The following is a 21,878-nucleotide window of genomic DNA, read 5'->3' on the forward strand; positions in this document are numbered from 1 at the left end:
AATGTTCCTTAAAGAGAGATTCTTTGAATTCTTTCTTTATAGATTTTAGATGTCTTAAATATTCTTAAAAGGTAAACTACTTGCCATAGCATTTAGTTACTTGGAATCTTTACATTATCTGAGACCAAAAAATATTCTGTTAGGCTTGTAACTTCTAAAACTTTAACCGAATTATAGACTATTAAATATATAGAACGTTTTTTAACTACATATCTGCAGATGATTTGGTTAATTATTTATAATCAATGGCTAAGTAATTGGCAAATATGAAAACCCACTTCAACAAACATAACAACAATAATTATTCAAAATGAATACTGGCCAAAATAAGCATCATTCACGATTTAAATAAACTTTTTACTCATCTCATGTATTTCAAAGGTATATAAAAAATGTTATATTTTGTAATGATTCGAACCACAATTTGCACTGCCATAAACATGACCATAACAAAAAGAGTCCTGGCCAATTAAAAAAAAACACAGAACACTCCTCCTCGCCGAGGAGTAGGTACTTGAAAATGTTTGTGGCTTGGCTTGGCCCGTAAATAAATTGATGATGAAGTTAAACATTGTGTAAAGTAGCCAAAGAAATTTCACAAACATCGTTAAATTGTTGATTGGCTCCCCAAAGAAAGTCTTGGTCTTGCTTAATGCAATTGCTGCAATTTAATTATTGCTGTTGATATCAATGGAATTTCCCTTTGGCTAATTTGAAGTTGAACATTTCGAAGTAACTTGAAATTTTTTAATTAAAATGCAAAAAGTCAACAAACCCAAAAAATGTTTCTTACTGCCCTAAAACCATCAATCAGAGGCCTAAAATAAAACCAACACTTTGCCATAAAAAAGGCGTTTTACTGTCGCCTCATTATTATCAAAAAAAGGCGAAAAAGGATAACCATAGAAGCAAAAAAATGAAAACAAGATTCCCAAGACAACGCACTAAGCCCCACAGCAAGATTAATTAAGTCCGCGTAGGCTGCTCAAACAACATCAGCAGCAGCAGCAACAACAACAACAACTGCGAAAACATTAACAAAGGGCTTCTCGCCTTTTTCTTAGCATACTTTTTGGCATTGCGTGAGAAATTAAAATTTCAAAGCGAAACGTGTTGCGGCATAAGAAAATGCTGCCAAGTATGTATGTGACTGTGTGTGTATGTGTGAGTGTGTCTGCGGCAAGTATTTACTCAGCCAAGAAAAACATAAAACAAAAGCAAAAACAACAAAACTTAAGCAAAAACAAATAAGCAGGAAGCTCGCTTGCTTTTCTTTTTCTTTTCGCCTGCCTCATAATAAGCATATTTTGAAATGAGTCTAAAGCGGCGATGTCAACAATGCACACCGTGGTCCTCATGTCCAACACACACACGCACTCACACACTCATTTTAAAAGACCAGGGATGGACTAGTAAATGTATAGCATACTTTTTGGGACCCATTTTTTCGTTTCGTTTGTTTTGAAAGTGTTTTTATGAATTCTTCTGACTATTATTTTTAAAGTTCTTTTCAGTCTAAGATTCCAACTAATTATTGATACTTAATATTTTGGTATATAAAAATTTGGAACTGTAAATGAAGACCAGCTTGATTTTAGCCTTATATTAGCACATCAGAGCCCATATAAATAATGAAAATTAGGTTAACAAGGTTGTCTGGCAGTGAAAGCGTCCGTGACTGCGATTCAATTCATCTTACGAGAACGCCAGCCCTGAGTTAAACAAACGCATACTTTAGACGCCTCCGTTAATGAGTTCCGCCTTGACGCTGATGAGGATGTACATACGTACATATGTATATCCATATATGTATATGAATGTACATATGCATGCTTTCATGTGTGCGTGTGAAGGATGTGGATGAGCTTGTTGCTCCGACAATAAACGTGTTGAATGTCAAGAGTATATTATAAGGCGCCATACATTATATTATCCTTTCCTTTATTCACTTACTTTTCTAATTGAATGTGTTACTTAAAATGTGATAAACGCCAAATCCATCTTCAATTGCGGCCTTTTGTAAAATGACTATCCTTAGTGAAATGGGAATATGTAGGTATATTAAGAGCTTTGAGATCTTGAGTTTGAAGCTCTTTTTGGTGGCGTGAGGGGGAGATGCTAATAAAAAGCGCTTAAAAAGAAAAATTATTGCATTTGATAAAAACGACACCCAAAGGATTAAGGAGGAAAAAGTATTATACAGAGTTGTGGCAGTTTATATTTGTGTTATGTGTGTGTGTGTGTGTGTGTGTTTGGTGCCCTGTCAACATGTTGCTCACTCATGCGCAAATTTGCCCCAAAGAGGAGATTGACCTTCATTTCGGACCCAACTCCAATTAGCCTTAAAATGGATTTGTGTGTTACACACTGTGAAAGAGACACAAAGACAGGAAAGGCAGAGGGATAGAGAAGTGAGAGGAACAAACTACAATACATTTACCCTGGAGATTTGTGGCGCCTTCTTTCCATGTATTTGCATCGTTTCACTCTGACTCTATGTCCCACAGCAGAGCATCGGCTTTTTATGCTCCTGCTCCCTGCCATTTCAGTCTTGCCTTCCATTGTCAACTTTGTCGCGTTGACGACATTAAAAACGGCCAAAAAACATTTCATTTACAACCAGCCCCAACCCAAGCCCCAGCCCAGGACACAGACCCATCCACACACACACACTAAAGTCACCCTTGTCCCCAACTGCCTTTTTGGGGTGTTGATCATTGGAGTCACTGCTCCAACTCTCCTGTTCCTTCTGTTGTTATTGTTTGTGATGCTGTTGTTGTTGTTGTTGTCTGGGCATTAAGCGCTAAAATATTTATGAGTTTTTGCACATATACTCGAGCAAAATACATTGCGTAAATTCAAGCGTATATAAATGTATCTTTAATGATATGGGCCTAGTGCCAAAATCTGCATTTAAAGCAGCTTAAGGTCGACAATGCTTGTTCTTAACTTTAACTCTTGAATTTTTCTAAGACTGAAAAATTAATTGAAAAGAATTTCACAAGTCTCCGTTTTCATATAAACTTGTTCTTCATCCAGTATAACTAAATGAGTGTTAGAATGTGTTACTAACTTTCTGTTCTCTTTAGTAATTTCTTAAAAAACGAGATGAGAGCACCAATCTACGTTAACTGAAACGTGGTGAGTTGTAAGCCATGTAACGAAAACTGACACTAATTATAACTTTTAGATGAAACTGGTCGCTCGTTAGTTACATAGATTATGTTGTGGCGAATTTAGGTAACACTTGAACGACTCTAAGAAGATGGAGTACCTAGTTTTTAATTTTATAAGATAGTAAGAGTATTTATTTTTAAGTAAATTTCTCAGTGCTAAAAGAGAGAAAGAGAGAACAGGATGAAAGGAAATTGCATGGGCAGAGCTTAAACCTAATAACCTTGGGGTCAAGGTATACGCTTGTCTGCCTTGTTAATAAAGAATCTTTAGACTTTCAATATTATGTGGAAATGGTTCAATATGTTTGTAAGCCTTGCGTAAAATTCCAAGCAATTAATAAGCAATACTTATTAGTCATGAGCTAAAGCAATCTACACATATGTGCATACATATGTATGTATGTACATAGATGATCGAACAAAGAGAGCAACAGTCATTGCATTCATTCTTATTCATTTTCTCTGTTGCAGTTGCTAGAGTTTTTAATTTAATGTTTTGTATTTTCTTCTCTTGCAGTTAGTCTGAACTGGAGGACCTGACCAGAAACGAAACAAATAAAAAACTGAAATAAAAAATATCATATCACAGCTTTAAGTGGGGGTCACCATCACCATGGACTTACCTTCGATGGTGCAACGTTCTGGTGACACGCTTATCGTACGCAGTGTTGTTAGTGGCAATCAGTTGTATATGGAGCCAGGTAGCAACAACAACAGTAACAACAACAACAACAACCACAATAGCAGCAATCACAGCTCAGCAAACACACAGCAAACAAATAATGCCAATGCATTGCAAGCTGTGCAACAGTTGGAAAGATTTCGGTTGCAACAATTGTTGCAGCAGCAGCAACAACAGCAGCAGCAACAGCAACAAGCTGCTGCCGTTGCCGTGGCCAATAGTGTGCAGCAACAGCATCAGCAACAACAACACCAACAGCAACAACAACAGGCTTCTAACTCCATAGATGCCAAAGAAGAGGGTCTACCACAATGCAAGATCAAACGGAACTATAGTTGCAATCACTGCGCCTATTTCACACAGAATCCCCGCTATCATCTCACTCATTTGCGAGATGTGCATGGCGAGAAGATTGTGATTAATAAATGTAAACTCTGCCTTTACGCTTCGCGTCATTTCCAGAAGCTAGTGCGTCACATGAAAATGGTGCACGGCTGCACCGATGGCATTCCCAGTGGCCATGGCCAGGCTCGAGGGAAACGCGGCATGAGTCGTGAGGCCCGTAAACGTCGTCTCGAGGAGAGTGTCGGTGTTATGGCCGATCAGTCAACCAACTTGGCCATTGCAGTACATGATATGCCCACCTTGGAGCAGGTTAAAAGAGAACTGCAATTGCAAGAGCAGAAGCTGCAACGTGACATTGAGGCCTACAAGCAAAGGCAACGCGAGGAGGAACATCAACGGGAGCAACAGCAACAACAACAGCAGCAACAGCAACGCGAATTGGTCAGCAGTTATGAGCGCCAGCTGCAGGTGTTACGTGAACTGGAGGAGCATCAAAATCTGGCTGATCAGCCAACACCTTCGCCCAGTGGTTCGGCCACTCCACCCTCCCAAGGGGAAGAGCCCCAGAATCGTCTGCTCAAATGCAGCGCCTGTGACTATACGACCCTTTACCGCACTCAATTGCGTGGCCATGAGCTGTCCGAGCATGGTAAAACCAAGTTCTTCCGCTGCGATAAATGTAGCTATGTGACGCACATAAAGGCTCGATTTAGCAAACATGTGAAATACCACTCAATGCCCATGATTAAGTGTGTAACCTGCGATTTTCGTACACCATATAAATGGAATCTGGATAGGCATATGAAGAATCATGGCGGTGCTGGTGCCTTCAAGTGTGCAGCTTGTGATTTCACAGCTGATATCAAACAATCATTGACGGTCCACGAGATGAATCACCATGTCCCGCCCGTGGGTAATGCCGGTTCCATATGGCCGAAGCGACAAAATAAAGTTGGGGCCAGTGAAATGTGTGATGAATTCCTAAGCGATTCCGCCGAACTGGAGGATCAGTACAATAACAATAATGTCGATGACGATCTAGACGATCCGGAGGGATTGGACCCTATGGAAAGTGGTCCCGAAGATGTTCATTATGGCAAGCGAAGCAAGTACGATGATTACGAAGAGCCAACGGATCTATCGCAAAAAGGTGGCTCATCGGATACCTCAAGTGTGGGTACAACAACACCAAGAGCTCAGAGACCAGTTCCCAATCTCATACCCATAACCAAAAGCCCCAAAAAGTAAGTACTAAAAACTCAATTAGAGAATTCAAAAACAACTAAAAATTATTCTCTTCTTTAGCGTATTGAATCTCTCCAAGGATTCAAATGCCTCGCGCAGTTCTCTTACAGAAATTGCCTCCAAATTTTTCAATGAGAAGGAAATCTCCGAAATGTTAGACAAATCAGATGTAGCTCAGCTATCACCAGCCACCACGGTAACATCGCATGCTTCGTCCCGTAGCCATTTGACCAAAAAGTCCTCGAGCTCGTTTCTCGATAAACTAAGAACTGGAGCCCAACATGAGAATCTCGTTTGTCAGTGCGGGCATGTGGCCAAGTGTCTATCGGAATCGATAATCCATGGCAAGACATGTCAAGCCTCGGCCGTAATTATGGACGATGACGCCGATGTCACCCTGCATGAGGATGATGCCGATGATCGTCTGGAAATCGATGAAGATGACGAAGATCATCATTCGCATTCGGCCCTCAATTTAAGTGTCAGCGGTTCAACTCGTTGTCAACATTGTCGCCATCGTTGCAAATCCTCAACGGATTTGTTGCATCATCTGACCCAGTGTGTGGAGGCCATTCGCTGTGCCAATGAGATGTACGATTCCAATTCGGGTGAGAGCAATGGCGAGCAAAGACGTTCACACGACACACAACAGGCATTGCAACAGCAGGCGGCAGTGCAACAGAATCGTGTCTGCATTTGGAATAAGGCAGCCAAGGATTTGGCAGCTGCTGCGGCGGTTGCTTACCAGGATAACAAATCGCTGGTTAAATTATCCAGCAACCAGACGCAGACATCTAGCAATGAAGAGAATAGCTATTATGGCGTCGAAACGGCTCCGGGTTATGGTGAGGTAAGTCTTCTAAGCACAAATACCAAAACAAGAAACAAAGACCCAATTAGAGAGAATGAAAAAACAAATTGAAATTCTTTAGTCCTTAATTCCCTTGCACCATGCACATGCGTCAAAATGAAATTTGACTCTCTCACGTCCGGCAGGTAACCAAAAAGATGACACCCGAAGAGGAGGCAGCAAATTCCTCCCTGAAGAAGGTTTACAAGTGTCCCCACTGCAGTTTCTGGGCATCGACAGCCTCTCGCTTCCATGTACACATTGTCGGCCATTTGAATAAGAAACCCTTTGAGTGTTCCCTCTGCTCATATCGCTCCAATTGGCGTTGGGATATTACCAAGCATATTCGTCTGAAGACCATACGCGATCCCTCGCATAAGACGGCCAAAGTTCTGATGAACGATGAGACCGGCAGACGTAACTACACCAAGTACAATAAGTATATTACCCTAATGAAGGTCACTGAAGAGGATGGTGATCCCAAGCTAATGAAATCTGGTGAGATGACACCCAATCAGGTGGCCTCGCTGGCATTCCTTAAGGATTACACAAAGGTAGCTGGTGGAGGAGGAGGATCAGTTGCCCAGCAAGATATCACTCTGGAGCCAGTTCTATCGAGCAAACCAAATGCTCTGGATGATGCCCACTTGGCTGATAATCTGATTCGTATACCATTGTTGGCCACCATGATGAATGCCGCCATGATGAATCAGCAGCAACAGCAAAAAGAGCAACTGCAGCAACAGGAGCAACATCATCATCAATCTGCCATGATTACACCATCGGTGACCATATCGCCAGTTAAGCGTAGCAATGCGTTATCATCGAATAAGCCCAGCGATGATCTAATCACAGAGGTTCATCAAGAGGGCAGCGAGAAGAAGACCTTCTACAGATGCCGCAAATGTAACTTTAGGTAAGTTAATGAAAACCTTTTTTCCTGTGCCTTTACTACCCTCTCTTGCTCTATCATTTCTTAGACATCACAATCGAGATGCTGTGCTAGCACATGTAAAGATTCACTATCAGGAGGCCAATTTCCCAAAATCCTCATCAACTGGTGGTAGTAGTACCTCGCCACTACAAGTTTCGGTGGGCTCCAATCCCCAGATGTATATGAATAAAGTATTTGCCGCCATGTGCCTATCACAGAATTCGCCACCAACGAATGGTAATTCGATGGGCGGCAATGGCCAACAACATTCCCTTATCTCAGCTGGCCTGCTGCAACGGGCCATACAGGAGGCCCAACAATCGCCAACGCCCAATGCCAGTGCTCTTAGTGGCCTGGCCCTGGCGTTAGCCGGTAGCAAGTCGTCAGCCAAAGCCAGTGCCGCTTCCATTTTAGAGCATGGTGAGCAGAAAGCGAGTCAAAACGAGGCAAGTGCCGACAGTCTGACGTCGCCTACCACCACCACCACCACAACCACCACCAAAACCACAACTAGCACTACAAATGGGGCTAGATCCTTGCAGGATCTGCTTACTTCACCACGTACTAGACAGGGTCTTTCTTCATATACAGCACAGGGTGCTGGAACTAATCACAATGCTAACAGTAATTTGGTTGTGGATATGGGTACGGGCATAAGTTATCGGCAGGATGCGTTCACCGTTGCCAACAAGCAGTCAACGAACATCACCGTCGGCGTATCATCAACAAGCTCAAGCACACCACCTACCACAACCACGAATTCATCGCCTATGCCAGTAACTACCACTACTCCTACTCCTATATCTAATTCTAATTCTTTTCCAACTGGTGCAAAGTCCTTGGCTCATAAATTGGTTAACCACAGTTCATCATCCATCAATATCCACACAAATGACACTCATTTACCATCAACAACACAACAACAACAACAACAACAACTCATTGCCGGTGATGGTTTCTTTACTAATCCAAAAACCATCCAGCCAGCCTCTTTTTCTGCATCCTCGTCCTCGTCGTCGTCCTCATCTGCGTCTTCGTCGTCGTCATCGTCGACGTCATCATCAGCATCGCAGGCATCCCAGGCATCTCAGGCATCTGCCGCCTCCTCGCCACACTCTTCGTCATCGTATGCGGCCGTGCCAACGCAGAACGTACAGGCAACACGCTTCCATAATCCAGGTAGTCCCAGTCTATTAACAATGAACGATGGCGATCGACGCGATCCATCGCCCTATCGTTGTGGCCACTGTCAACAAGTATCGAATTGGAAGCATGTGATCCAGGTATTTGTTTAAATTGCATTTTGACAAAGTTTCTGTGTTTTGTCCCCAATCAAAAAACAACAACAAAATTATGAAAATTAAAGTAAACCAGAAAAACCCGAAATGAAACCCCCCTAAAAACAGTGAGAAGAATCCTTAAGTAAACCAAGTTGAAGATTTCTAGAAAATATTAGTTGAGATCTCAAAAAGTTAAGTTTCATGGTATAAAAGTGTTTGAAAGATTTCCAAGATCTATTAAATCTGATTTTGAAATATTGTTCTTAAAATGCTTTACCTAATGCTTTAAGATCTTGAATATACCACATAAAAGTTTTTGAATTCAAGATTATCCCTTTCGAATGGTCAAATTCAAGTACTTCTAAACCAATTTGTCAAAAGGATATGTATCCAAATGTTCCTATTTCAAATTCCAACTGAAATATATTTCATTTCCATTTTCAAACTTCATCTAATTTATCTTTGCTGATTCCAAATATTCTATTTCAATTTTCATGACCAATAAATTGTTGATTTATGGGATACACGACTGATTTTCAGAGCAAAGATTTTATATATCTACAAGAAGAAATCTTTAAACTGACTTTATACTATGAAATCTTAAATGTCTTATATACCTTTTGGTTAGTTCCCTCAGCTTATTAGCTAACTTATTAGTTAGACTCCAAAGTGTCCGTCCTGTTATGGAAGTATAATGTTTTCTATCCCCCCAAATCATAGCCACACACATACAAAAAACATATGTACTCCCATGTACTCTACCCGATCAGAAACTTCATCTTTGTATGTCCTTAGTCCCCCCTACGCTGCGCTGGTAAATATTTTTTTGTTTGTTTAATTCCTTTGTTTTCTATATCAATAAATATATGATTATTTATTATCTTGTTTTCTTTTTTTTTTTTTTTGTAATGTTTAATGTGTGGTGTCTGGTCTTGCTATATTTATGTCATATTTATTATACATCAATACCGTTTAGATAATAAGAAAATCATTTGGTGAAAGTATTTCCTTTATAATTTGCTTGCTATTTGTCTTAAATTATTAAAATATTTCATTTTACCACGAAAGCTAACCCCTTCCCTAAAGAGAAAAACCCGGAAAGAAAACGGGGAAGAGAACCATTTACGGTGCGGGTGGTTTCGATGGGGCTAAACTCATATACCCACACACACACAGAAACACATACACATGGCACACACATACATTATATACATACATACATACATACATATAAAAACATATAGAATTTAAATCGAAATCTAACCTATAGCCCTTTTCTCCTTCTTATCCACAGCGGCATTGTCGCTTAAAGCATTCCGGGGATATACGGATCGAGACCCTTGAGCGTAGTGCCAATGCTGCAACAAAAGCACCGCCCATTTATCGTCCTTTGGGTGCCGGTGCCAGCAATGAGTCCCAATCTCACATTGCCAACAACAACAACAACAATAATAACCATCAAAATCAAAACCAGAACAATTCCAAGTCCAACAATACATCAACAAATAATGTGCAAATGTTAGTGAATAAACAATTGGAGCAACTACTGCATTCCCCACTCTCGGCCAGTGCTGCGGCTGTGGTAAATGGCGCCAATACCTCGCAGGATCTGCAAGCAGTGGCCGCCATTTGGGCAGCAGCCTGCAAGGCAGCCGTTTCCAATGGCAGTGCCGAGGAGCTGCTCCAACTACAGCAGAATGATCAAATCGAGATAACCCGCTTGGGTCCCGATCAAGGTAGTTCCAATACCAAGAGCAAGCAACAAAAGTGCCCCGTTTGTCCCTACATATCGGAGAGTAAGTCCCAAATGAACTACCACGTCTCACTGCATAAGCCCACCCAGTACGAGTGTCGTCTGTGCACATTTGTGTGCGCCAAGAAGCAACATCTGAGCAGTCATATGCGTACGGTGCATCAACAGCAATTGGGTGGTGGTGGAACCGCAGGAGGAACCGCAGCTGCTTCCAACTCATCGTTGGGTCTGGACTTTAGTGTGGCCTTGCAGTTGGCAGCGGCGCAACATTTGCCCACCACATCGACGCCCCTCTCGATCGATCTAAGTCAACTACAACTGGAACCCACCACGGAGATTCCTCTTAATCAACAGCAACAACAGGAATTGCCACCAGAATATCAATACAAACTTATTAGCTACTGTCCCAGATGTCCAGCTCGCTTTGCCCAGAAGCACAATGATGAGCGAAATATTAAACTTGAGTTGGAGCAACATTTGGCCGCCCATGAGCCTAACGATCAGGAGAGCGATGAAGTTTATGTCTGCTCCTTCTGTGAGTATCGCGCAGAAGCCGAAACTCTGCTGCAATTGCATCGAGCCGTTCACATGTCACACTACCAAGAGAAATGCCAGCAATTGTATAAGAACTGCAAAGAGGATTTAGAGTATCCTGCACCCAAATTACTGCAGATTACAGCAGCCGAAACCATTTGGGTGGTCGACAATGAGTTGGGAATCCAACTTCAGCAGCAAAGTCTCACCGGAGTGACCTCATCATCGCCGTCGAGTACGGCAGCGACTGCTGCTGGCAATAGTTTTGATGGACAAAACTCGTTGCTCAAAAAGCAATTGGAATCGGGCAGCGGCGGTGGAGCCATGGTGCGTGATTCTACACCACCAAAGGCCCAGGAAGCTGAAGAAGATGAAGAGCGTCATAGTAGCTCGACACCGTCAACGTCTGCTTCGGTGGCCACCAGTGATTTAGCTGCCGATGGCAGCAGTGAAGCCGGCTCCATTGATATGCCACAATCGGCAGTGGCTCCCGAACGTTGCCTCCACTGTCCGTACGAGACCCAGCAACATGATGAACTGCAGCAACATTTGCAAAAGCATGCCTGCATCAATCCTCCACCACCTGGTGCCCATCAGTGTGCCCATTGTGACTATACCGCCACCGAGCAGCCGGAGATAGAAGAGCATACAGTGGTGCATTTCAATGCCAGTGAGAAACTTAAATCCGTGGAATTCTATACTTGCTATGATCAGTTGGAAATCAGTGTAGAGCAAGAATCAGTCGACCATGATAATGCCGAACAGAAGGTAGATATATCGGAAATTGAAGAGCATAACAACAACCAACAGAATGTGGCTAATGCCAATCATGTCCAGCGCATGGAGGTGGAGGAGACCAACACAACCATGGAACAGCAGCAACAAACATCAACAGAAGATCAATTAGCAAACGTTCCTCCCAAGAAGACATGCACAAAGTTGATTCTCTACAAGAACGACGGGGAATTGAGTGTGAAACCTTCACCGGAACCTGAGCCCGAGCAATTGGAACCGCAACGGGCGGAGAATATCAGCGATCGTCTGCGTCGTCGGATACTTAGGGGTAATGCGGCAACGGAGACTACTCCAACCACTCCAGTGGCCACAGCAGATGCCGAGACCAACAAAATGATACTGGTCAATGCCAAAACGGGCAAAGTCATTTCCAGAAAATAAACCAATTTCTGCAATTTGTTTCTTAACAAAAAATTAAAAATCTAGAATTGTTTATTTAACCAATATTTTTGTTTTGCGAGAAATATCTTCTTCTAACGCTTTATTTTAAGAAAATATTTTTGGGCTATTATTTTGTTGTTACTGGTTTTGATAATTATTTTTTTTTTTTTGGGTTATTTTTTAGGAATTTGTCAGGATATTTGTTTTTAAGCACCAAAGGGGAACTCCCCAACTTCCAAGAATTGTTTATATTGTCACTAACACACACACACACACAGCCACACACACATAAAGTTGGACAATGTTCCTGCACTTGAAACTTGGTTTAGAATTAAGTTTTTTTTATAGATTTAAGAGCTTCAACAAAACAAAAACAAAATTAAAAACAAAAACATTTTCGAATACTTTAAATATATATACAAATACATATATATTTTTAACGGTGCAAAAAGAATATAACTTAATTTAAACTGTAATATAAACTATTTCTAAATTTATATATGTATATACATAAATTAAAATATTGGCTAGAAAACCTAACCTCAAATAACAAAGCAAAAGGAAAAAAAAAACAAACTAAATAGGTAACAAGAGAGCAACAAGATTCAAAAGTGTTTCAAAGAAATCTACAACAAAAAATTATAAAAAGAAAAATGTAACGGAAAGAAAATTCAAAATTTAAACAAATTATTTTTCTGTTTTTCTTCAATGGGAACTGTGATTATTCATAATGGTAAAAAAAAAGAAACATTAAAACAAAAAAAAAAGAGAAATAATTATAACAAAAAGTCGTATATCATGCAATGAATATGGTACTATATACATACTATATGATAAATCTAGCAGAAATAAAAGGCAAACAAATTAAAAATTTTAAAACCAAACAAAAATAAAAAAGCGACTTATCAGTTAAAAATAATTTGCAATATTTGCAATATAATTTTTATGTTTTGTGCAACTGCAACAAACACATACACACCGTTAAATTTAACTTAAATTGTAGATTAATTTAATTATTAATATATATTATACGTAATTTAGTTCTAAAATTATGGGTTTTCTTTTGTTTGTTTCAATTTTTTCTTTCTTTTATTTGGTTTTATGTAAAGATTTAAACAAAAATTATTATCATAATCTTTAAGCAAACGAAAAGAATACACATGTGGAATAGCGGGGCCATATATTAAATAGTTTAAACTTTAAACAATACAAAAAGCAAACAAAAGAGCAAAACCAACAACATAGAAAACTAAAAAGTATACAGAAATCTTAAATAAATAAAACAAAAAACAAAAAAAAACAGCAACCGCCTTTGATACACATATAAGTATATATATATACATATATGTATATACATCTATATCTACATATATATATGTATATATATACTACAAATAGTCCTTTAATTCAATAACATGAAATAGTGTATATAACTTAGTTTCGTTTACTACGCGCACACACACACACACCAACACACACACACAGATTTATGGCATTAATTAAAAAACAAAGAAAATGTACAAAAAACAACAATTGTTAATAAAAAGAATCAAAAAAATAAAACTCCCAAAGTTTTTGTTACTGCAATGATAAATCACACGGACACTAACGAGTCGTAAAATCTGAATTTTCTACATCAAATGACATTATTTAAAAAAATATATATATATAAAACGTGGTGAAATGCTTCAAAAAGCCAAAACTTATTCGTTTATTGTTTAGACACGTAACGTAATATTAGAAAATTCGTTATGGTTTATTTATCCAAGGAGTATATTTCTCAAATGTTCCCGCCCGGTCGGTTATGACCTTAAGACCTTAGGACTTTTTACTCAACCTCAGGACTTCGACAGTTCGATGTTGTTAAATTTGTTCGACTCACTAGTTCCACGATGCACTCATCGGTTTGTCACTGCTGCATGTGTGTCGTTTGTCAACACTAAACTGCAAGTTCGTGTGGGAAAAGAAAATAGCGATATCGATATTAACGATAATATCGGATTGTTATGCGATGTAAAGTATCGATATTTCTAACATCCCTAGCTCAAACTAAGTTGACTTGTTGGTAAAAATATAAAGGAAGCTAAAATTAATAGAAATTTAGAACAAAAGGCTAGGCCTAATACCCGCAGACCTTAACACACATATGGATACCAAGTCCAATGATGATTCAGGTGGTAGTGATTCGCTCGACAAATCTATGCAAATCAAATGTGTAATGGTTGAGACAGAACGGGAACAGCAGCAACAACAACAAAAGACTGAAGCAGCTACCAGTGCAGCGACAGCGGATGACAGCTCCATAGCCATTGTCAACAATTCCAATTCCCATGTCACATCCACCTCAAACACTACCTGCTCTGCCTTTGAAACAAAAGTAAAACTCATTTCTCAGAACCTCAAAGAAACGACACTGGCCGAGGCTGAAGCTGAGGCGGAGGTGGATGCCAGTGCTGGCGTTGATACCAATAGCAGTAATGAAGAGTCATCATCGACTACCACCATATCCACCTCATCCGCCTCCGCCTCTGAAAGTCGCCTAAATAAGAAAGTTCGATTCCATCCCGATGTCAAGGAGAATGACGGAGGCAATCGTGTGAAGAAGAAGAAACGCCGTTCCAATCAGGCAGCACCTGGAGGAAGTGAACCAACACCAACCGACGATGATACCTTAACCCCTGCCAGTAATAATAACAACAACTTAAGCTGTGATGGCATGGATTTCGATGAATACGAAGAAGATGACGATGAGGATGAGGATACGGAAGCGGAGGATCAGAATAGCAACAACGAAGAAAAAGAAGAGGAATTCGATTTGGCCAAAACTATAGCAGAAGCGGAGGATTATCTAAAAGAGCATCCACTCACATTTGTACGCCGCGTTGAACAGAATGGCGAAAGATTACGTGATGGTCTGCTTAACATTGAAGATATTCCCAAAATGATGGTCGACGAAGAGGCATCGGTCGATGATACCGATGAAGATTACTATGCTCACATTAAATCAGAAAATGGTATTGAGCGAATTCTTGGCAAGGAAACCAAGGCGGGCAAAGTAACTAAATAATATTCGATATTATATTCACATTCTTAAATTGTATATGATAATTGTTTTTCATAGGTGGAATTTTTACTACGCTATGAAAATCAAGGCGGACTCTTTTGGGAATCCGAAGAGTTTATTCGACGCACGTGCCCCACCTTGCTAAAGGCCTACGAAAAGAATCGGGAGAGACGACAACAGCGTTTGGTAATTTGCTACTCATTTATTTCAAATGCCAATCCTCACGAATTAATTTCTTTTCTTGGATTTAGATGCATCATGTGGCTAAACGTCAGAGTTTGCGACAGCGATACACGGATTTTTAGTGGGTGGAGCTGCTTTTTTTTAGGTTTATAGATTATCTTTCCAATTTAGGTTCCATGTAATTGTAAACACATTTGTAATATGAAGTAAATTATATTCTTTTGTTGAACAAAAGTCCATCCCATTTATTCTGTTTTTCTATTTGTGTTCTTAGCCAGGGCTGGCGTACAATTGAGCTCAGTTTTAGTTTGCAACTGATTCCGGTAAAGTAAGTCCAATGAGATAGCAAAAGAAAGTGTATATAGTCTAAAACTAATATTTTTAACGAAATAAAGGGAAAGACAATTCCCATTCGACTTCTTAATTTTTTTTTATAGTTATATTCATTTAATTTTAATACATTATTACCTGCACTGGCTTCTGAAATCCAAACATTTATTTTTTTGTAGCCTCTTTGCAAGTTAGTGTAACTAAAAAAAAAAGTTTACTTGGTTTTTGACTTTACTTTTACAATTTATTTACAATACTTTGTTACAGATTTTTAAAATTCAAAAAATGTATAATTTTTACGATCACTAGCATGAGCAACCCTAATATTGAACTAGTTCCTGTCATTAGTTTTGTAGCCCTGGTTTTAAATCGGTTCTAGTTCAAGAGTTCGACGGACGCGAGAGAAAAAAATACGACTGAAAAGTCAAAATTGAAATTTATTAACATTAACAATTCTCAGTAGCAGACGGGGGCAGAATCAACAACATAAACATTCAAATCAAAACAATTGTGTTTTAAATTTCCGCAGCAGAATCAAATTGTAGTCGTCTAGCAAACGTAACGGTAACTGCCCCCCGAAAACAACAAAAAGGCAGAACAAAAGAGAAATTTTTTCTCTCCTTTTTTCTTTTTGCGTGTCACTGTGACTCTCCCCCCGGCCCCCAAAAGAGTGTGTACCACCCGTCTCGGGTCTTATTGCGGCTGGTGAAAACGAAACATTAGCTCAGATTTAAACATTAAAGCAAAAGTGAAATAAACTTGGAAATTGGAATTTGGTTGCACCGCAATTGAAAAGAAAGGTGAGTGATGGGAGTGTATATTTATTTACTGAATTTTGCTTTTGCTTGCTGTTCTAGGGTGGGGGTGAACTTGTCCACAGATAAGAGAAAACAAGACCATCGACCATGAATGCAGTCGGAGTGGGTGAAGTAGAATGTTTATATTTGATTTGAAAGATATCAGGTTTATAGATATTATATAAGAACACTTAACTACCGCCTTAGCCCTTCTGGCCCATGGGGAGGAGAGCTACCCCCATATTAAAGCTATAAATAGCAGCTGCGTTTTTTGGGGTCTTGTTTTTTTATGGCTTTGTCATAGGTCAGTCCCAGATATGCATCGACTGCAGCTCCTTCTTAGTGCGTAGTTAACAAAGACAAAGACAACAAAAGCAAATTCATCATCATCTTCGCCTGAACTTGGCCATTGGCATTGTCTGCTCTCTGTCTCTGCCTCTCTCTATATATCTACATGTGTCTATCGCACTCTTTTTGTTTTTCTCAATTTTATTTATTTTTTTTTTTTTTTACTTGTCTTGTTTAGTTCATTCACCTAAAAGTAGGAGAAAATTTATATAAAACTACGCCGTCAAAAGCAACAAATTGCGCATCTGTTTGAAATGCCGGAAGAGGAGCCACCACAGAAGCCCATGGACGAAGAGGAAGATGCCAAACAAGAGCAAAAACAGCAGCAGGATCAGGAAGCCAATCAGCCAGAACAGCAGCAGCAACAACAACAGCAGCAGCTAACAATGAATAAAACGGAAGACACCTCACAACCCCAACAGGTTGAGGATCTATCTATAGTCACAGAACTAACGGCCGAGGAGGTAAAATAACTTGTACATACATACATGAAGATTCAATCATAAATTGACTTATGTTATCCCCTCTTCTAGATGAGAGCCCGCCGCTTGCGTACTTTGGCTGCCAGGAGTGGTATACAAACAGTCGCACCACTTTCAGTGCCGCCTGCCCCTGCAACAGCTAAAGACTTGGAAATAAAAAAAACTACTCAACCCATAAATTTGCCGGATTTGCATAGAAAAGATGGCAGCGAAATGGATGTAGACATGAAATCGATAGCATCTACACCTATATTAGATGTAGAAATGTCTTCCACACCGACACAAGCATCATCAGTACCGGCAGCAGAGTCAGTTCCATTGTTAACTCCACCTATTGAGCTTAGTAAGCGGTCTGTTGAAACTGTGTCGCCTCCAAATCAAACAAAGCTCACAAAATCTCCAGAAGAACAGAATGAACAGATACTCTCACAGATCTTTAATGTTACTTGGAATGAATTTGGCTCGGGCTCCATTATTTGTGCCCAAACTGCCAGCTTTTTAGAGCAATATCCACAATTTCGTTTTGATTTTGATACGATTATATCCAATATACTTATGGAAACAGTTCTTAAGATCTACAATGATGAATTGGAGGAGGGACAAGGCAGTCATATAGCTTCCGGCGATGAAAAGGAATTTTCATCTGCCAAAAAAATTAAATCCGATGATACAGAAGTGCAAGAGATTCTAGCCAATGTTGAGGGAGAAGCCCCCCCCATCGGAAGTACCAGTAACAGCTCCTGATGCTGCTGTTACTGCTGATCCATCTGCTGCAACATCAGCTGGTCCTCCAGTTCCAACTAGTTCTGAATGCTTGACACCATCTGTATTAAATATAGTGACTACTACAAAGCATAATGTCATGTTGTATTTGATCAAATGCTATCAAAACTATCAAAATGATCTATCCAATTATACCTCAACTCCTTCGCCGCCCTCTGTGCTACCTGTGGCCTTTGGACATATAATGCGAATGATCGTATTAGTTTTAACCGACCGTCTGCATCCGAATCTCTATTACGCCATGGATCAGTCTACATTGCTGGAGCTAATGTATATGGATAAAGTTGGTGAATCATTGCTAATTGATTTGGTGGCTCAGACTTATCAGAATCCCTCAACATTTGAGGCAATCTTTGGCCAAGTTCTACGTGGCCTCTTCTCCGGTATGCAGCGCAATATCTGCACATCGAAGATCAATGTGCAACAAATCGAATGGTTGGCCAAATTGGTAGTCATCAAAGTCGGTTCGGTTCGGCCCGTTGCCGATTTGGTGGCTAAGCAACCGAATTTCTTACCACCAATTTGTACCAAAATCGCCGGTAGAGAAATAGTCAAATGTAGTTTTTTGGGTCCATTCCTCTCAGTCTCGCTGTTCGCCGAGGAGAATGTCAAATTTGCCGATTTTAGTACTAAAAACAAAGTGGAAGAGGCAGCCGCCTCAAGATTACGTTGGGTAAGTCAAACTATTTTACTATATCTTTAACTTCTGTTAATAATTTTTTGCTATTTTTTCTTGAAGGAACTTCATTCTATGCGCACTCACATGCATACAGTGTTTCATTCGCTATGTGTCAATGGCAGCAGTCGTTTGAAAACTTTGGAATATATTGGCAAAGTTCTACGTCACAATGATCGACGTGTTCAATTTGCCAGTGATGAGAAATTGTTGGCCCGCGATGGTTTTGTCATCAATTTGATGAGTGTCCTGCAGCAGCTATCCGTGAAAATTAAATTGGATCGCATTGATTCAAGTTTCCATTATCATAAGAACTCGTTGATGAACATTGAACAGGATACGAAGATACGTTATAACGATGAGGAATATAAAAGCTTTGTGGGCCGTGAATACAATTCACCGCCCGCAGAGACGGCCAATTTTCAGACGCAATGCTGGTTTCTCACCCTTCAGGCACATCATTTGGGCTATTTGCCAGCCATTCAGCGGTATCGCCAGAAAGTCCGTGCCATCAAGGAGTTGCAGAAGCTCATCGATGAATTGGATCGCACCAAACCACATTGGGTTAACTCACGTTATGCCAATCGGAATAATCAGTTCAAAGAGCGTTGGGAGAAGCAGTTGAGGAAACTTAACAGGTTAGTGAAATTCAAATCGAAAAAAAGTGTTAGATGTTCCCAAAACTTTGCTAGAGGCAAAGACAGACTCAATGCAAACTCATACTTTAAATTGAGAATTGAAAATTTTGAGCTGTGTTAAATCCTTTTACCTATTGTAACAAAATTTGTATAAAATTGGATATATGGAAATGTCTATCGAGAGATAAGCCATTTTGGAAGGCCATTTAAAATCTGTGTTGTTTTGTTTTTCCTTTTTAATAGATCAAAAACTTGCAGTGAGATTACATTACTGGATTCTGGTTTATTACAACGATGCACTGAATTCTATTCCACTGTTTGCGAATTTATGTTATACCAATTCGAAGGGCGCCCGATTGAAGGACCATTTATATCCAATTTGCCTGTGCAGCAACTAAAACCGACTGATGCATTTTCCGCACTGCCTGAATGGTATATCGATGATATAGCCGAATTTATATTGTTTACAATGCAGCATGCCAATGTGGATATACGCCAGGGTATTGATCATTCAATAATCACCTGGCTATTGACGTGTGTGTGTGCCTCGCATCTCATTAAAAATCCTTATGTCACAGCCAAGCTGGTCGAGGTGATGTTTGTCTTCTCATTAAAGCCAGCTAATTCGGTCAATACGGCGGTAAGTACAACGGCTTTCAAATTCGAATGAGTCCTATCAATTTTATTCTGCAGATGTGGAACCATGAGCTGGCCCAAAATGCCTTGGTTAGCGCTCTCATGAGATTCTATGTGGATGTAGAGACAACGGGTCAAAGCACTGAATTCTATGATAAGTTTACCATAAGGTAAACGATTTTTCTTTTCTCAATTTTTTAAGTAATTGTTGTTGATATTTAATATTTTATTTTTTAGATACCATATTAGCCATTTGTTCAAATCAATGTGGGAAAACCCTATACATCGACAGGCAGTCATTTGTGAATCGCGTGTGGGCAATCAATTTGTTAAATTTGTCAATATGCTGATGAATGATACAACATTCTTGCTCGATGAATGCTTGGAGAATTTGAAGCGTATACATCTGACGCAACAATTATTGTCAGACAAACAGAATTTAAGTAAAATGAGCGCCGAGCAACAACAGAGTCGTCTCACGCAATTGGCTACAGATGAGCGCCAATGTCGCTCATATTTAACGCTGGCACGCGAGACAGTTGACCTGTTTCACTATCTAACTGTAAGTGCAAATAAACTTTTTGAACACAAAACCCATTTAAATGGTTAAAGTTGTATCAAATGTTTACTTTTAGCAGCAATCAAAACTTTACTTATCTTGGTTGCGAAACTCCATTCCATATTTGTTGACACTCTTAATGTTGTATAAAGATATATTGTATTCATATTATATTTCTTTATTAATTTCAGAGTGACATTAAAGAACCTTTTATGCGCGCTGAGTTGGTCGATCGACTGAGCTCTATGCTTAACTTTAATCTAAAACAATTAGCTGGCCCCAAATGCAATGATCTGAAAGTAAAGAACCCAGCCAAATATGGTTGGGAACCGCGGAGTTTACTCGCCCAGATCTTTGATATATATCTCCACTTGGACTGTGATAGATTCGCTCAGGCCTTGGCTGCCGATGAGCGTTCCTTTGATGTGCATATATGCAATGAGGCGGCTTCAAGAATCAAACGCCTAGCCCTACGCTCAGCCGTTGAGGTGGAGCGTTTTAAAGCGTTAACGCAAAGAGCCCACGAGATCTATGGTAAGTTTTAAAATAAAATATATAATATTTATATTTTTTTATTAATTTGACCGCTTTGCAATTGCAGTAACCAATCAACAGACTGAAGATGAGTGTGCCGATGCACCTGATGAGTTTAAGGATCCCTTGATGGATACTTTGATGTCGGATCCAGTAGTCTTACCCTCAGGCACTGTTATGGATCGTGCTATTATCACACGACATTTGCTTAACAGTTGCACAGATCCTTTTAATCGTCAGCCCCTCACCGAAGAGATGTTGATACCAAATATTGAGTTAAAGCAGCGCATCGATGCATGGCGTAAGGAGCAGCGCGGCAAGCGGAATAATAGTTAAAGGCCACAAGCGACGTCATTCTAGTTTAATGTCCAGTTTTCTTTTTTAGTGTCTACCCATAATTTATATATACATATATATATATATGTATCGCATTATATATATCTTTATAGATATATACACATATATAAATATGAAAACTAATATATGGGAAGATCTGATGTAAACGTGAAACGAACCGCCTTCCATTTGAGAATGGTTTCCCAAAAAAAAAAAGCTTCTACAAATTGGATAAAATTTTCTCCTACTACAATTTATTGTCTATGCTTAGTTTTGTAAATGTTCAAATGATTTTTTGCCAAAATTGTATCTAAATTGCTTTATAATGCTGCAGAGATATAGAAATATCGGCATAGCCAAAATTAGCATAGCCTTTTTTCTGGTTTGTTTCAATTCGCAAATGTCGCTTACTCCCCCTGTACATACATAGTTACTTACCACAAAATTTTTGGAAATTTCATAATTGCAATTTGGATATATAAATAAAAAGATTCTCTTTTTTATATAATATGTAAATGAAATGAATTAGTTTATTAT

General features: G+C 39.5%; 3 protein-coding genes across 8 annotated transcripts in view; all 3 read left to right on the top strand.

Annotated features, from left to right (window-relative positions):
* Nucleotides 1-13,281, top strand: part of LOC137581502 (uncharacterized) — a 37,729-nt gene extending 24,448 nt beyond the window's left edge. Inside the window, exons 3-7 of one of the 6 annotated variants that reach the window (XM_068295769.1) lie at nucleotides 3,694-5,447; nucleotides 5,509-6,298; nucleotides 6,445-7,214; nucleotides 7,279-7,652; nucleotides 9,807-9,999. In XM_068295769.1, the coding sequence (XP_068151870.1) occupies nucleotides 3,790-5,447; nucleotides 5,509-6,298; nucleotides 6,445-7,214; nucleotides 7,279-7,652; nucleotides 9,807-9,856 (3,642 nt within the window). In that variant the 5' untranslated portion in view covers nucleotides 3,694-3,789 and the 3' untranslated portion in view covers nucleotides 9,857-9,999. Of the gene's footprint in view, nucleotides 1-3,693; nucleotides 5,448-5,508; nucleotides 6,299-6,444; nucleotides 7,215-7,278; nucleotides 8,516-9,806 lie in introns of all 6 variants that reach the window. The other 5 variants (XM_068295765.1, XM_068295764.1, XM_068295767.1 and 2 more) reach the window with 5 other exon arrangements.
* A 729-nt stretch (nucleotides 13,282-14,010) lies between these two features.
* Nucleotides 14,011-15,456, top strand: LOC137580675 (dentin sialophosphoprotein). Its single transcript, XM_068294789.1, has 3 exons — nucleotides 14,011-15,030; nucleotides 15,097-15,225; nucleotides 15,291-15,456. The coding sequence occupies exons 1-3, from the start codon at nucleotides 14,122-14,124 to the stop codon at nucleotides 15,342-15,344; spliced, it is 1,092 nt and encodes a 363-aa protein (XP_068150890.1). The 5' UTR covers nucleotides 14,011-14,121; the 3' UTR covers nucleotides 15,345-15,456.
* Nucleotides 15,457-15,913: 457 nt separating this feature from the next.
* On the top strand, nucleotides 15,914-21,862 carry Ube4B (Ubiquitination factor E4B). Its single transcript, XM_068295700.1, is given in 10 exon segments — nucleotides 15,914-16,352; nucleotides 16,876-17,161; nucleotides 17,231-17,930; nucleotides 17,962-18,635; nucleotides 18,702-19,276; nucleotides 19,520-19,916; nucleotides 19,970-20,082; nucleotides 20,150-20,474; nucleotides 20,663-21,005; nucleotides 21,073-21,862. Coding segments are annotated over 9 exon segments (3,606 nt in total). The 5' UTR covers nucleotides 15,914-16,352; nucleotides 16,876-16,951; the 3' UTR covers nucleotides 21,342-21,862.
* The last annotated feature ends 16 nt before the right edge of the window (nucleotides 21,863-21,878 follow it).

The sequence above is a fragment of the Drosophila tropicalis genome, unplaced genomic scaffold (assembly GCF_018151085.1).
Source record: "Drosophila tropicalis isolate 14030-0801.00 unplaced genomic scaffold, ASM1815108v1 contig_845, whole genome shotgun sequence".
In the NCBI taxonomy this organism is placed as follows: domain Eukaryota; kingdom Metazoa; phylum Arthropoda; class Insecta; order Diptera; family Drosophilidae; genus Drosophila; species Drosophila tropicalis.

Bases quoted from the DNA above. Each gene is read 5' to 3' on its own strand.
- LOC137580675 (XM_068294789.1), top strand. From the start codon at position 14,122: ATGGATACCAAGTCCAATGATGATTCAGGTGGTAGTGATTCGCTCGAC. The intron at 15,031-15,096 runs GTAACTAAATAA...TGTTTTTCATAG, and splicing joins AGGAAACCAAGGCGGGCAAA to GTGGAATTTTTACTACGCTA. The intron at 15,226-15,290 runs GTAATTTGCTAC...TCTTGGATTTAG, and splicing joins AGAGACGACAACAGCGTTTG to ATGCATCATGTGGCTAAACG.